The 18,136-nt window shown below is 36.3% G+C and overlaps 1 protein-coding gene across 4 annotated transcripts in view; it reads right to left on the bottom strand.

Annotated features, from left to right (window-relative positions):
* NME7 (NME/NM23 family member 7) overlaps positions 1–18,136 on the bottom strand; it is a 273,460-nt gene that overhangs the window by 127,297 nt on the left and 128,027 nt on the right. For all 4 annotated transcript variants that reach the window (XM_035010884.1, XM_035010887.1, XM_035010886.1 and 1 more), the window contains exon 10: positions 17,248–17,349. In XM_035010884.1, coding sequence (XP_034866775.1) covers positions 17,248–17,349 — 102 coding nt within the window. The remainder of the gene's footprint in view (positions 1–17,247; positions 17,350–18,136) is intronic.

The raw sequence follows: 18,136 nt of genomic DNA, 5'->3' as shown, positions 1-18,136 counted from the left end.
CACAGCCAACATCATACTCAATGGGGAAAAACTGAGAGCTTCTCCCCTAAGGTCAGAAACAAGACAAGGATGTCCACTCTCACTACTTTTATTCAACATAGTACTGGATATCCTAGACACAGCAATTAGACTATAAAAACAAATAAAAGGCATCCAAATTGGTAAGGAAGAAATAAAACTTTCACTATTTGCAGATGACATGATAGTATATATAGAAAACCCAAAAGACTTCACTGAACAATTACTAGAACTGATAAATACAGTAAATCTGTAGGATACAAAACCAATGTGTAGAAATCTGTCACATTCCTATGCACTAATAATGAAGCAGCAGAAAGTGAAATTAAGAAAACAGTCTTATTTACAATTACACCAAAAACAATAAAATACCTAGGAATAAACAACCAAAGAGGTGAAAAAACTACACTCTGAAAACTATAAAACAGTGATGAAAGAAATGGAAGATAACACAAAGAAACAGAAAGACATTCCATGCTCATGGGTTGGAAGAACAAATATTGTTAAAATGTGTATACTACCCAAAGCAATCTACATATTAAATGCAATCCCCATAAAAATACCAATAGCATTTTTCACAGAACTATAATAAACATTTCTAAAAGTTGTATGGAACCACAAAAGACCCCAAGTAGCCAAAGCAATCTTGAAAAAGAAAAACAAAACTGGAGGTATCACAATTCCAGACTTCAAGTTATATTACAAAGCTGTAGTATTTAAAACAGTGTGGTACTGGCATAAAAACAGACACACAGATCCATGGAACAGAACAGAAAATCCAGAAATAAACCCACAGTTATATGGCCAATTAATCTTCGACAAAGCAGGAAAGAATACCCAATGGGAAAAAGATAGTCTCTTCAACAAATGGTGTTGGGAAAGCTGGACAGCAACATGCAAAACAATGAAATTGGACCACTTTCTTTCATCACACACAAAAACAAACCCAAAATGGATTAAAGACCTAAATATGAGACCTGAAGCCATAAAATTCCTTGAAGAGACCACAGGCAGTAATTGCTTTTACATCAGCCATAATAACATTTTTTCTATACATGAAGCAAAGGAAATAAAAGCAACAATAAAAAGTTTCTGCACAGTGTAGGAAATAATCAACAAAACTAAAAGGCAACCTCCTGAATGGGAGAAGATATTTGCAAATGACATAGCTGATAAAGGGTTAGTATCCAAAGTATATAAAGAACTGATACAGGTCAACACCCAAAAACCAAATAACCCATTTAAAAAATGGGCAGAAGACATGGCCAAGAGACACATGAAAAGATGCCCAACATCACTCATCATCAGGGAACTACAAATCAAAACTACAATGAGATATCACTTAACACCTGTCTCAGTGACAAAAATCAAATACACAAGAAACAAGTGTTGGCAAGGAGGTGGAAAAAAAAAAAAACTTGCGCACTGTTGGTAGGACTGAACTGCTATGGCCACTGTGGAAGAGTATGGAGGTTCCTCAAAAAAATTAAAAATAGAACTACCCTAAAATCCAGTAAGCACACTACTAGGTATTTACCCAAAAAATACAAAAACGTTAATTCAAAGGGATATATGCACCCCTATGTTTAGAGCAGCATTATTTACAATACTCAAACTATGGAAGCAGCCTAAGTGTTCATTGATAGATGAATGGATAAAGAAAATGGGATATGTATATATGTACACACGCATATACATATAATGAAATATTATTCAGCCATAAAAAAGAATGAAATCTTGCCATTTGCCACAACAGGGATGGAACTAGGGAGTATAATACTAAGCAAAACAAATCAATCAGAGAATGGCAAATACCACATGATTTCACTCACATGTGCAATTTAAGAAACAAAATGAACAAACAAAAAAAGGAGAGAGAGAGACAAACCAAGAAACAGACTCTTAATTATAGAAAACAAACTGATGGTTATCAGAGGGGACGTGGATGAGGGGATGGGTGAAATAGGTGATGGAGATTCAAGATATACTTATCATGATGAGCACTGAGCAATGTACAAAGTTGTTAAATCACTATATTGTACACCTGAAAGTAATATAACACTGTATGTTAACTATACTAGAATTAAAATTAAAAATTTAATTAAAAAGTCTTTATATAATGATAAAATGGTTAAATCATCAAGGAAATATAACAATTGTAAATATATATGCCCCTAACTTTGGAACACCCAAATATATTAAGCAAATACTAACATCTGAAGGGAGAAACAGACAATAATAGAATAATAGTTAGGGACATCAATACTCCACTTTCAATAATGAACAGATTATCCAGAGAGTAAATCAATAATGAAACATTCGAGTTGAACCATACTTTAGACCAAAGGGACCTAAGAGACATATACAGAATATTTCATCCAACAGGAACAGAATATACATTCTTCTCAAGTGCCCATTGATCATTCCCCAAGATCCATCATATGATAGGTTACAAAACAAGCCTTAGCAATTTTAATTAATTTAAAATCATATCAAGTATGTTTTCTGACCACAATAGTATGAAATTAGAAATAAGTAATAGGAAGAAAACTGAAAATTTATAATTATGTGGAAATTAAACATGCTACTGGACAACCAATGGGTCAAAGAAGAAATCAAAAGAGAAGTCAAAAAAGATCTTAAAACAAATGAATATGGAAACACACATACCAAAACTTATGGATTACAGCAAAAGCAGATCTAAGAGGGAGTTCATAGCAATAAGCACCTATGCTAAAAAACAAGAAAGCTCTCCAGTAAACAACCTAACTTTATACCTCAAGAAACCAGAAAAAAAAAAAAAAAGAACTAAGCCCAAACTTAGCAGAAGGAAGAAAACAACAAATATTGGAGCAGAATAAAATAGAAACCACACCAAAAAAATAGAAAATACCAATGAAATTAAAACCTGCTTTTTTTGAACTGATAAAAAAAATAACAAACCTTTAGCTAGATTACTAAAAGAGAAATGACTCAATAAAATCAGACTTGAAAGAGGAGATATAATTATAACTGATACCAAAGAAATATAAAGAATCAAATAAACTACTGCAGTTATATGCCAATTAACTAGACAACCTAGGAGAAATGGATTAATTCCTATAAATAGTAAACCTTCTAAGACTGAATCATAAAAGAAAGAAAAAATCTGAAGATACCAATAATGAGATTAATGAGAAATCAAAAATCTCCCAACAAAGATTAACACCAGTGCTTCTCAAACTCTTCCAAAAAACTGAAAAGGAGGGGTACTCCCAAATTCTTTATATGAAGACAGCATTACCCTAATCCCAAAGCCAGATAAAGACACTATAAGAGAAGAAAACTACAGGCCAATAACCCTGATAAATATGGAGGCAAACATTTTCAACAAAATATTAGCAAGCTGAATTCAACACCACATTCAAACAATCATACACCATGATCAAGTAAGTGGGCTTTATACCTGGGATGCCAGGATAATTCAATATACACCAATCAATAAATGTGATACATCACATTAACAGAATGAAAGAAAAAATCATATAATCATCTCAACAGATAAAGAAAAAATGGTTGACAAAATACAACTTCCTTTCATGATTAAGAACTCTCAAAAGGGGAGAGGAAAATACGGCAGAGGAGTAGGGGACCCTATTCCAACTGGTCCACGGAATTGAGCTGGATATCTACCACACCACTCTGAACACTCATGAAATCAGCCTGAGATGTAAGAAGATCTGGATCTCTACAAACAGAACATCGCAGGCGGTTGGTTACGAGGTATGAAGCGCGGAGCCGTGATTCTGCGGGCAGATATCGGAGGATAAATGGCATTGAGAGGGAGCCTTGCTGTGGGGATCCTGCAATGCCGGTGAGCAATAACCTCTCGTGCTGGGGATGGGGCACAGACTCGCAGACTGGCAGCGGTGGGGAAAGGACTTTAGACAGAAACCAGAGCAGTGGGACGGCATGTGCAAACTGGGGGCAGCTGGCAGTTTTAGAAGCACAAAGGGCAGAGACGTGCCCCGACCTGGAGGCAAGGACTGGGAGCGCTGTGGAGGGGCACACAACCCAGGACTGCCGTTTATAGCAGCACAGACAGAAATGGAGACAGTGTGCCTTGGAGAGCTGACTGAAGCACAGACTGCGATCTCTCTGCTCTGAGGCAGAGGGTTGGAAATAGTCTCTTCTGCTCTGACTCTTGGAAGAGACGCAGAAAGCCACCAGAGAAAAAAAGCCCCCAAAAAACAGTTCCCACTGAGCCCAACCCCCGCCACAGGGGGGCATGGCAACTCTGCCCAAACAGAGTTGTCTGAGTAAAAGCCCCTCCCCCAGAAGACTGGCTGGGAAAACAAGAGGCCAGCAACCCTAAGGTCCCTAGAAAACAGGTGCATCTTGCTTGGGTTGTGGTCAATAATTTGGACTCTATTCATTCCCTCAACCACCCATTAACAGAATGACTAGGAGGAGGAACCCCCAAAATAGGAAAGACTCAGAGATTATGACTTATGCTGCAGATTTACAAATGGATTTGGATATAACCAAGATGTTGGAGATGGAATTCAGGCTAGCAATTGTGAAAACGATAGCCAGAATGGAGAAATCGATTAAGGACAGAACTTGGACAGAAATGAAAGCTGAATTGGCAGAACTTAAAAATGCTATCAGTGAGATCCAATCTAATCTAGATAATCTAACAGCTAGGGTAAGTGAGGCAGGAGAACGAATTAGTGACCTGGAAGACAATTTAATAGATAAAAAGGGAAAGAGGAGGCCAGGGAAAAACAACTCAGAATCCATGAAAATAGAATCAGAGAAATAAGTGACACCATTAAACATTCCAATGTCAGAATTATTGGAATCCCAGAGGGGGTAGAGAGAGAGAGAGAGGACTAGAAGATATATTTGAGCAAATTGTAGCTGAGAAATTCCCTAATCTGGGGACAAACGTTCATGTCCTAGAGGCAGAGAGGACCCCTCCCAAGATCAGGGAAAGCAGGCCAACACCCCAGCATGTAATAGTAAAACTCGCAAATCTTAGAACCAAGGAAACCATATTAAGGGCAATTAGAGGGAAGAGATACCTTCCATACAGAGGGAGGAACATCAGAATAACGTCAGACCTATCCACAGAGACCTGGCAAGCCAGAAAGGCCTGGCAAGACATATTCAGGGTACTAAATGAGAAGAACATGTGGCCAAGAACACTTTATCCAGCAAAGCTTCACTGAGAATGGATGGAGAGATGCAGAGCTTCCAAGACAGGCAGAAACTGAAAGAATATGTGACCACTAAGCTGGCCCTGCAATAAATATTATGGGGGTTCTATAAAAGGAGAAAGACCCCAAGAGTGATATACAACAGAAATTTACAGGGACAATCTATAAAAACAAGGACTTCACAGGCAACATGATGACAATAAATTCATATCTTTCAATAATCACTCTCAACGTGAACGGCCTAAACGCTCCCATAAAACGGCACAGGGTTGCAGATTGGATAAAAAGACAGGACCCATTCATATGCTGTCTACAAGACACTCATTTTGAACCTAAAGATACATCCAGACTGAAAGTGAAGGGATGCAGATCCATCTTCCATGCCAGCGGACCTCAAAAGAAAGCTGGGGTAGCAATTCTTATATCAGACAAATTAGATTTTAAACTAAAGACTGTAGTTAGAGACACAGAAGGACACTATATCATTCTTAAAGTGTCTATCCAACAAGAAGATCTAACAATTGTAAATATCTATACCCCCAACTTGGGAGCAGCCATCTATATAAGCCAACAGTTAACCAAAATAGAGTCATATTTATAACAATATGTTAATTGTAGGAGATCTCAATACTCCACTCTCAGCAACAGACAGATCATCTAAGCAGAAAATCAACAAAGAAATAAGAGCTTTGAATGACACGCTGGACCAGATGGACCTCATAGATATTTACAGAACATCCCACCCTAAAACAACAGAATACTCATTCTTCTCGAGTGCACATGGAACTTTCTCCAGAATAGACCACATACTGGGTCACAAATCAGGTCTCAACTGATACCAAAAGACTGAGATTATTCCCTGCATATTCTCAGACCCTAGTGCTTTAAAACTGGAACTCAAACACAAGAAAAAATTGGAAGGAATTCAAACCCTTGTAAGCTAAAGACTACCCTGCTCAAGAATGTTTGTGTCAACCAGGAGATCAAAGAAGAACTTAAACAATTCATGGAAACCAATGAGAACAAAAACACATCAGTCCAAAACCTATGGGATACTGCAAAGGCAGTTATCACTCAAAAAAACAAAAATCCCGAATTCACCAACTAACTCTACATATTAAAGAACTAGAGAAAAAGCAACAAACGATGCCTAAGCCATGTGTTAGAAGAGAAATAATTAAAATTAGAGCAGAGATCAATGAATTAGAAACCAGAAACACAGTAGATCAGATCAACGAAACTAGAAGCTGGTTCTTTGAAAGAATTAATAAGATTGATAAACCACTGGCCAGACTTATCCAAAAGAAAAGAAAAAAGACCGAAATTAATAAAATTATGAATGAAAGGGGAGAGATCATGACTAACACCAAGGAAATAAAAACAATTATTAGAAATTATCAACAACTATATGCCAACAAACTGAGCAATCTGGATGAAATGGAGGCCTTCCTGGAAACCTATAAGCTGCCAAGACTGAAACAGGAAGAAATAGACAACCTGAATAGGCTAATACCAGTAATGAGATTGAAGCAGTGATCAAAAACCTCCCAAAAAACAAGAGTCCAGGGCCTGATGGATTCCCTGGGAGATTCTATCAAACATTCAAAGAAGAAATAATACCTATTCTCCAGAAGCTGTTTCAAAAAATAGAAACAGAAGGAAAGCTTCCAGACTCATTCTATGAGGCCAGCATCATCTTAATCCCCAAACCAAGCAAAGACCCCATCAAAAAGGAGAATTTCAGACCAATATCCCTGATGAATATGGATTTCAAAATCCTCAACAAAATCCTAGCTAATAGGATCCAACAATACATTAAAAGGATCATCCACCACGAACAAGTGGGATTTATCCCTGGATGCAAGGGTGGTTCAACATTTGCAAATCAATCAATGTGACAGAACACATTAATAAGAGGAGAGGGAAGAACCATATAGTCCTCTCAATTGATGCAGGAAAAGCATCTGACAAAATGCAGCATCCTTTCCTCATTAAAACTCTTCGGAGTATAGGGATAGAGGGAACATTCCTCAAGTTCATAATATCCATCTATGAAAAACCCACAGCAAATATCATCCTCAATGGGGAAAAGCTGAGAGCCTTTCCCTTAGATCAGGAATACGACAAGGATGCCCACTCTCGCCACTATTGTTCAACACAGGTCTAGAAGTCCTAGCAACAGCAATCAGACAACAAAAAGAAGTGAAAGGTATTCAAACTGACAAAGAAGAAGTCAAACTCTCTCTCTTCACAGATGACATGATACTTTATGTGGAAAACCCAAAAGACTCCACCCCCAAATTACTAGAATTCATACAGTCATTCAGTAATGTGGCAGGATACAAAATCAATGCACAGAAATCAGTTGCTTTCTTATACACTAACAATGCAACTGTAGTAAGAGAAATTAGAGAAACGATTCCATTTACAATAGCACCATAAACCATAAGATACCTCGGAATAAACCTAACCAAAGAGGTAAAGGATCTATACTCTAGGGACTACAGAACACTCATGAAAGAAATTGAAGGAGACATAAAATTATGGAAAAAATTCCATGCTCATGGATCAGAAGAATAAACATTGTTAAAATGTCTATGCTACCCAGAGCAATCTATACCTTCAATGCCATCCCGATCAAAATTCCAATGACATTTTTTAAAGTGCTGGAACAAACAATCCTAAAATTTGTATGGAATCAGAAAAGACCCCGAATTGCCAAGGAAATGTTGAAAAAGAAAAACAAAGCTGGGGGCATCATGTTGCCCGATTTCAAGCTATATTAAAAAGCAGTGATCACCAAGACAGAATGGTACTGGCACAAAAACAGACACATAGACCAGTGGAACAGAATAGAGACCCCAGATAGGGACCCTCAACTCTATGGTCAAATAATCTTCGACAAAGCAGGAAAAAATATGCAATGGAAAAAAGACACTCTCTTCAATAAATGGTGCTGGGAAAATTGGACAGCTATATACAGAAGAATGAAACTCAACCATTCTCTTACACCATACACAAAGATAAACTCAAAGTGGATGAAAGACCTCAATGTGAGACAGGAATCCATCCAAATCCTAGAGGAGAACATAGGCAGTAACCTCTTGGACATTGGCCACAGCAACTTCTTTCAAGATACATCTCCAAAAGCTAGTGAAACAAAAGCAAAAATGAACTTTTGGGACTTCATCAAGATAAAAAGCTTCTGCACAGCAAAGGAAACAGTCAACAAAACAAAGAGGCAACCCACAGAAGGGGAGAAGGTATTTGCAAATGACACTACAGATAAAGGGCTGGTATCCAAGATCTATAAAGAACTTCTCAAACTCAACACCCCAAAACAAATAATCAAATCAAAAAATGGGCAGGAGATATGAAAAGACACTTCTCCAAAGAAGACATACAAATGGCTAACAGACACATGAAAAAATGTTCATTTTCATCAGCCATCAGGGAAATTCAAATCAAAACCACACTGAGATACCACCTTACACCAGGTAGAATGGCAAAAATTGACAAGGCAAGAAACAACAAATGTTGGAGATGTTGTGGAGAAAGAGCAACCCTCTTACACTGTTAGTGGGAATGCAAATGGGTACAGACACTTTGGAAAACAGTGTGGAGGTTCCTCAAAAAATTAAAAATAGAGCTACCCTATGACCCAGCAATTGCACTCCTGGGTATTTACCCCAAAGACACAGATGTAGTGAAAAGAAGGGCCATATGCACCCCAATGTTCATAGCAGCAATGCCCACAATAGCCAAACTGTGGAAAGAGCTGAGATGCCCTTCAACAGATGAATGGATAAAGAAGATATGGTCCATATATACAATGGAATATTACTCAGCCATCAGAAAGGATGAATGCCCAACTTTTACATCAACATCGATGGGACTGGAGGAGATTATGCTAAGTGAAAGAAGTCAAGCAGAGAAAGTCAATTATCCTATGGTTTCACTTATTTGTGGAACATAAGGAATAGCATGGAGGACATTAGGAGAAGGAATGGAAAAATGAAGGGGGGGAAATCAGAGGGAGAGATGAACCATGAGAAACTATGGACTCTGAGAAACAAACAGGGTTTTAGAGGGGAGGGGGATGGGGGGATGGGTTAGCCCAGTGATGGGTATTAAGGAGGGCACATACTGCATGGAGCACTGGGTGTTATATGAAAACAATGGATCGTGGATCACCACATCAAAAACTAATGATGTATGGTGACTAACATAACATAATAAAATTAAATCAGTAAACATAATAAAGACCATATTTGGCAAGGCCACAGCTAGCATTATATCAATGGTGAAAGGCTGAAAGCTTTTTCTCTTATATAAGGAATAAAACAAGGATGCCCAATCTCACCACTCCTATATAACATAGTAATCAACATCCTAGCCAGAGCAATTAGGTAAGAAAAAGAAAAAGGCAGCCAAATCAGAAAGGGAAGTAAAACTGTTTTTGTTTTTGGATATGATTTTATATATAGAAAATCCTAAAGACTCCACCAAAAAGTGTTAGAAATAATAAACTAAGGAAAGTTGAAGGAAACAAAAATCAACATACAGAAATCAATTGCATTTCTATACAGTAACAATATATGAAAACAATCTTCTTTCACAATAGCATCAAAAACAATAAAATACTTAGGAATAAATTTAACCAAGGTGGGAAAAGATTTGCATACTGAGAACTGTTAGACTTTGATGAAATAAACAGAATATGACACAAATGGAAAGATATCCCATGTTCACGATTGAATGAATATTGTTAAAATGTCCATTCTACCCAAAGCCATCTACAGATTAAATGAAATTTCTATGAAAATTTCAAGGACACTTTTCATAGACATAGGAAAAAAATCCTAAAATTTGTATAGAATTACAAAAGGTTCCAAATAGCCAAAGCAATTTTGAGAAAGAAAAACAAAGTTGGAGTCTTCATACTCCCTGATTTCAAACTCTACTACAAAGCTATAGTAATCAAAACAGTATGGTACTGGCATAAAAGCAGACACCACAGACCAATGGAAAGAATTTGGAGCACAGAAATAAACCCTCACATATATGATCAACTAATATTTGAAAGAGAAGCCAAGAATAGTCAATAAGGAAAGGATCATGTCTTCAGTAAGTAATTTTAATCAAACAGGAAAATCACATGCAGAAAAATGAAACTGGACTCCTATCTTAAATATTATTTTGTAAAAATTATTTTACACCATAAAATGACATATAACCAATTTAGTAAAATCGTATCATTGAAGATTGTCTAATGACATCAGAAAAAGCTCAGTATTATTTAGGGTATCATGACCTACAAAGCAGTATATTCACTTTGATCCAAATTTCATTTATGAAATTGGTAACTCTTGGTGATAAGATTATGGGCCACATTTGCTTTATTAAACTTTATTTCACTTCTAATTTTTCTATAATAGCCATGTATTACTTTTATAACCACAATAAAAACATATTATTTAAAAAATACAAATTCAGAAGAACAGAGCAAAGTGAAGGAGGAAAAGGATAAAGAATAGGTAGAGAGTTTTACAAGAGAAGAAAAACACATTTCCTTGGGACTAGAATGAGGAGACGAGCATGAGTTCAGAAATAAATGGTCTGAAGGCAGAAATTTAAGAGATCATAATTAATAACCATACTTTTCTGTATACTTTTCTCTATGAAATAGAAGATAATGCTATCTTTTTATGGAGCGAAGGATGAATTGTAAAAGGGCTAAGGAAAATAATGGAGGTTTAAAATTGCTATTATGAGAATTAGCAGAAATGGAAGAAGTAGAATGAGAAAAGATTTCTTGGGGGCAGTAATTGGTCCATCTTTGTTTAAAGATTATCACTTGCATCAACATGAATTTATACAACAGTATAACATTCATCTACTAGAACCTTTCACTATATATATAAGCATGAGGTAGACACATGGTTGAACTGATCTAAATTTGGAGTTTCAGAGTGTAGACACAGGACAAGAGAGTAAAGACGCTGAGAATGGTATCAAAAAGGCAGTCAAAGATATGAACAATGGAACCTCCATACTGTTTTCCAGAGTGGCTGCACCAGCTTGCATTCCCACCAGGGCGTGGGGGGTTGGGTTAGCCTGGTGATGGGTATTAAAGAGGGCACGTATTGAATGGAGCACTGGGTGTTATATGCAAACAATGAATCATGGAACACTACATCAAAAACTAATGATGTAATGTATGGTGATTAACATAACATTAAAAAAAAAGATATGAACAATGGACTAGGTTGACCAGAGAAAGAAGTCATTGAAAATGGCATTACAGGGGCGCCTGGGTGGCTCAGTTGGTTAAGCGACTGCCTTCGGCTCAGGTCATGATCCTGGAGTCCTGGGATCGAGTCCTGCATCGGGCTCCCTGCTCAGCAGGGAGTCTGCTTCTCCCTCTGACCCTCCTCCCTGTCATGCTGTCTCTCATTCTCTCTCTCAAATAAATAAATAAAATTTTTTAAAAATAAAAAAGTGGCATTACAGTGTCAGAAAACAGAAGGGTCCAAAGCCTAGAGGTTTCAGTCAAGTCAAAGGTGCACTGTGAAGAGGATCAAGAGACCCAGGGGACCAGAAAGCTATGGCAGACATTACTATATTAGGGATTAAGTTTACAGAGGTGTCTCTGCTCTGGATGTCAACAAAGAAGAGAGATGGCTGTGGAAGAAAACTGGGAAGCAGAATGACTAAAGATAATTGACAGAAATGGTCCGTTCAGCCCTGAGGCCATGCACTGGGTGAATCTTTCACATGGGTGTTAGGGTGTTATTGTGCCCAAGTTGATAAGAACTGGGACGAAGAGAAAGCCTATAATCAGGGATTTGCAGCCTTCATGGAATAAAGGAATGTAACCAGGAAGTCAATAGATGACAGAAACAAACAGACATCAGCTCCAAGCATTTCTCTTCCAAGATTACCAGAACTCCCTGCACATTCATGAAAAAAGAACTGCATTTCAAAATATTATGATACTTCCACTTTAAGCCTAAAATCAGTTAAGGCTACTCAATAACAGGTGAAATACCATTTTGACAATCAAATGAATGGGAAACCATTAAAATTTAAAGAGTCACATTTTGTGTACAAAAATATTTGACTCTTAATTCAATCTGGCCATGGGGTAAAGGTTATCAAAGTATAAGAGCTCATGAGGATAAGTAATCATTTGACCAAAAATTCAGATTCCCTTAAATAAGATCCTTTACATAAAATATTTTACAAACATATTTTTCATACAACAAGGCATACTGATGTGAGGTTATTTGGCTTGTCATACCAATCAGTCCAAGAACAAATATATTTTGCACAATTTTTCCAGATAATTTACCACTTCTTTGGTGACTTTCAGTTTCCTAATGGCTCAGCAGGAAAACTACCAGGCTACTCAACAGTGAAATTCTTGAGCAGGTGCAATCAAAACCTCTTTCAGAGGCAAATCAGGTTTTCTGCCTAAGTAGATGTATTTTCTGCAGGTGATGGTGTAGTGAGTGAATGTTTCTCTAATTGTAAAGAAACCTGTTGTGATATTTTTTCCCTTTTATGCAGTAGACGCCAACATTTTTCAAGCACCCTTGTCAGTAAAATATGCAAATACATCAAAACATGTATATATTTTAACAGGTTATATAAATGTACTCTTATTAGTCTATACATTAAATTTTATTAAAACTTAATTTGTTTATTTTTTATATAGTAAATAAATAAAAGTGGAAAGTTTAACATACCCTACCCCACCAGTGACCTGTGAAGTAAACCACCCCTTCTTGCAGACCACTTCTAGAGAGACTGGAATAAATTCTGTTCATACACAATGCGTGTTTCCTTCCAGCTATAGGAGAATAAATCTGCCAATAGTGCAGACATCAATGATGAAAGTGATGTCCATCTACAACATATATAGTTACCAAGTGGTCTAACAGTCACTGTAAGGCTTAACCTTCTTTTGAATCAACTTAAAAAGTAGTTCTACATCTTAGAAAGGAATAAAGAAAAAAGAACTCATTTTGGTAGGTGAAATATTTTTAAATAATGAGTTAATACCAGATTTTAGGTGTACATAAAAATATAGCCAGTCTATTCATTAATTTAGCAAATATTAATTGTATGCCATGACATACCTTGCCTTTTTCCCACACACTGATTATATTTACATGTTTTGCAACCCACAGTCTCTCTTCAGATATGGAAATGACTATGCAGTGATGAAATGAATTTCTAAATTATTTTAATACAATACGTAAATAGATTGGCACACTGGCAGTTTAGAGTGAGACTGCCATTTATCAATTCTACCTCCTAAAACTAGAGTATAAGTTCCTCAAAGGTAAGGACTGTATTTATTTGATCACTACTATAAACCTAGTAGCAGCATCTAGCACAGTGACTAGCATACAGTAAGCATTCAACGCTTACAATTTTGCCGGAGGGGTGGATGAAAAGGGACAAAGAAAGGGAGTGGAAGAAGAATTAAATAAACCAAACAAAGTCTGAGAACAAACTGTAAGAACCATTTTATTGTCCCTAATGTATAGTTTGACTATAACTACTAACGATATTTCTTCTGACTATATATATATATATATATATATGTCTGTGTGTGTATGTATATATAAACATATATACCCATCTAATATATATATACAATATCTATATATACCCATCTGTATATATCCATCAAAGGCACATGATCCTGCTTAACATCCTGCACCTGCACTTAGTATGTAATTCAAGACTCTAAGACTCAAGAGGAAAATCCATCCCAAATCAGGACCAAGTCCTCAATTAAAAGTTCATTCACTTCCAAGTTTTATGATAAAATAAAAGGCATTATTCTTATTGTAGAAGTAATAGAAGTACTTTAAGGAAAATTGGTAAAATATAGGAAAGTAGAATTTAACATTATCATATTTCTACCACCCAATGGCAACGACTATTAACATTTTATATGTTAAATTCATACCAAATTTTAATATCCCTAATAGTACAACTTTCTATAATGCTATAAGGGGCTCATGGACAACTAAAATGAAAAAAAAAAAAAAATAGTAGAGTAATTCCAACTATGCTTAATGAGGGAAGACTTAGGATCTTGGAAGAGTTTCCAAACTAAACTCTCATGAGATTATGAGCTCTTTAAGGGAAAGATACCTTGTTCTAGTCTTCCTTTTGGCCCAGCCATGGGATCAAGCAGTGATCCCTGTACATACTATTCCCTCTGTAAATGTTCACTGAATGTACATCTAGAAAGAGAGGTAATCAGGAAACTTTTATTGTTAGGACTTTTCCTTCTGTGATTACTCAGCTGCTCACTCCCCAACTCCTTCCCGATGACCTCATCCTCTGTCATTCACTGCCAAGTACTTTAACTACAGTAATGATAAAGATCTTGCTGTAGCCTAAAAGTGAATCTGTTTTATTCTTCCCTAACTTTCATCATATCATTTCCTTCTTCACTTAGCTAAGTTCTCATTCCTTGCAATTCAGCTCAGAAGTTATGTTCTCCAAGAAGTCTCCCCTGATGCTATTTTGCCTCTCCCAGGCTGAGCTAAGTGCTAATATTCTGGGCTCCCATCATACCCAGTGCAAGCATCTAACACTGCAATTGCCATGGAACGTGGAAATTAGCCACTTATATATACTGCCCACTCATAGACTGTAAGCTCTTTGAGACTTCTGGCTTCATATTCACAAATACTAGCAGATTCAGTAAATACTTATGGAATGAATGAAAGAATGAACATACTCATCCCATTCAATTTTTGTTCTAGTTTTTATCTCTTTAATTTGCCCATTTGTTCAGTCAGTTGTTCACTCAATTTTAATTACCTTAAAAAATCAATAAACAAAACCCTGTCCTGGCCAACAGAAATCAAATATAAAAATGGCAAACATCAAATCTGTTTACTCATGTAACCAAAAAGTATCCCTTTCTAATTTCTTACAATTAATAATCAATATACACTCAACAATCACCATTTTTTCATAAGGTCCTCTACATCAGAGTCACCTTTTAATAATCACTCTTTCACAACCACATTTAATATTTATTTCTATTCTTTCTCCCTGAAAAGATAGAAAGTAGGTCCTGCCAATTCTTTCTCTAATGGTGTCATCAGGTCTGCTCTTAATGTTTCTGGAGCCCCTGCCTTTAATCTCTTCTAATTTAGCTTGCTCTTGTTGCATCAAGGGAATGACTCCATATGCTCAAAATTAAGCTAAATATGAGGAATTGCTATTTCCTACCACATGGGATTCCACTCATACAGAATTCACAATTTTAGCCTATCCATCTCACATTCATCTCTACCAGCATTTGCTGCCTTATTTCCTCTACCTAAAAAAATGGATTTCCTTGTGCTTCTAAGCATGCATTTCCTATTGAAGCCAAGCAAATATTCTTGCTGTATACCATAGTAAATTTGCAAATTCCTTCACTGTTGCCTTTGTATATGCTTTAGAGATTTTCCCATTCTCTTCGTGCCTTGATTCTTTAAAATCCTGGTTCAGAACTCTCTTCCTCTAAGTAAGTTTTCTCAATTATCTCCAGGTCATATCATTTCTCCTTTACTAAACAATCCTTCAACATTTGCATTTTATTTGAACTAATAATATTTTATTTATTTATTTTTATTTTATTTTATTTTATTTTTTTAAAGATTTTATTTATTTATTTGAGAGAGAGAGAATGAGAGAGAGCAAGCACATGAGGGGGGGAGGGTCAGAGGGAGAAGCAGACTCCCCGCCGAGCAGGGAGCCCGATGCAGGACTCAATCCAGGGACTCCAGGATCATGACCTGAGCCGAAGGCAGTCGCTTAACCAACTGAGCCACCCAGGTGCCCGAACTAATAATATTTTAGTCCTTATTGTATGTTTCTTTTTAAGTGTTCTAAAAGATCATTATGTGTGTGCTCTTCAATCTTTGAAAACAGGTGTACTCTTCTCCCCTACAGAGCTTAATCTGGCAGCAAGCACTCTCACACAAGTTGATTTCTTAATAGGTGCTGTTAACTTACTATCCTACTATCCAAGGGAACATAATAAATGCTGTCCGGATTAAACTGAATTGGATGCTCATATTCAATAAACAATTTATAAGTGATAGTAAAATAAAGAAAAGAGAATAAATTTAAATTATAGTTAGCAGTGCCTGGGTGCCTCAGTCCATTAAACATCTGACTCTTGGTTTCAGCTCAGGTCATGATCTCAGGGTCATGAGATCGAGCCCCAAGTCAGCTCCACACTCAGTGTGGTGTATGCTTGTCCCTCTCTCTCCCCCTCTGACCCTCTCCTGGCTCATGAGCTCTCTCTCTCCCCCTAAAATAAATAAATAAATAAATAAATAAATAAATAAATAAAATAAATAAAATAAATAAATAAACAAACAAACAAATAAATAACTTTTAAAAAAATTACAGTGTTTAAAATCACTACTCAGCTTTTAACATTTGCAGGGAGATTTCTCATATGTATTCTAATGCTATTTTTGCTTTTTAGGTCCATCCCCTTCCTCTTCACCCCTTTTTCCACCCAGGTCTATATGAAGAAAACCCAAAGCAAAATGAAAAGCATATTAGAGATTATCAAGTTTCACATAAGTCCCATTGCTCATATTTATGGTATGAAGCCACCATATCAATATTCTTCACACTGAGAGCTTTATTTAGAGCCTCCCTATGTCAAAGGATAATTAGTATCTTAGATAATTTCCATCAGAGAGCTTGATAAATTCATCTAGACAATTTAGTAAGAAGAAAGAATAAAAGAAAATGCCACAGTAAAGCTTTCTGCCCATTCTATACTGTCACTAGGCTAATAAAAAGTTTACTTTTTCTTGGAATATTATATAAAAATTATTCAAAATGTTATTTTGAATAAAAATTTATCTGATTTAGTCATTTTGGTATTATTTCTTTTAAAGAATAAATTAAAACTATCAAACCTGTTAAGATACTTAGCTAGTGAATAAAATAAGCTTGATTAATATTTTAAACACTAACTTACAGGATCAGCAGGTCCACAGAATTCTCGAAATGTCTTTGTAGGATTATTCTGTTGAATCTCCATTGCTACGCAAGGGCCAGAATACATTTCTGTCACCATCTCCTATGATATATGATAGAAAAGAATACTTAAAAATTAGTAAAAATTAATAATCTTTTACTCATCCTCTTTTAACTGTACCACTATTCCAAATCTTAAAATCTTTGTTATCTTTGAATCCTCATGTACCCTGTATGCCAAGCAGTTCCCCAATTCTGTCCATTTCTCCTGCAAAAATGTGTTTTAGATATGTTCCCTCATCTCAGTTCCTACCACTAGCATCATTTTAATGTAATGCTTTACCACTTGATACTTTCATTAATTGAAATGATCTTCTTGTACATCTTCCTTTTAAAAGGTTTCTCCTCTTAAATATAGTCCTATCGAATGAACATTTCTACAGATATAAATTTCAAAGTTCCAAAGACACTTTTAAAAATCATAATCATTTTCAGAAATGAAAAAAAACAGGGACCAGATTCTCTCACATTAAACATCTAGAAATGAGACAATATATATGAAACAACAGTTCTCAAACACTAGATGACAGGCAGCACAGTATTATGATCCCTGATAGAAAAGAATCAAATGAAGTAAGCCATATGACTGCCCCATCTTACTGCCTGGACGAAGTTTCCAGACAATGGGACGGAGAGAGGAAACACAACAGAGCCCAACACTCTCACTGAGCAGAAGAGACAAAGACTGGAGTTCAGGGAGGCCGAAGTAGCTAGAATTTGCAGGACAGATTACTGGAGGAGGTGAAAGAACTATGGGAGATTAAGCTACAGGAATCTGCAGAGAAGTTCACCTGGGTCTTTGGCTAGGAATCTATATACGTGTAGAGGAA

The sequence above is a fragment of the Mirounga leonina genome, unplaced genomic scaffold (assembly GCF_011800145.1).
Source record: "Mirounga leonina isolate KUSES-001 unplaced genomic scaffold, KU_Mleo_1.0 Mir_154, whole genome shotgun sequence".
Lineage (NCBI taxonomy): Eukaryota > Metazoa > Chordata > Mammalia > Carnivora > Phocidae > Mirounga > Mirounga leonina.
The sequence above is the reverse complement of the archived record's forward strand: the minus strand, read 5'-3'. Positions and strand labels throughout refer to the sequence as shown.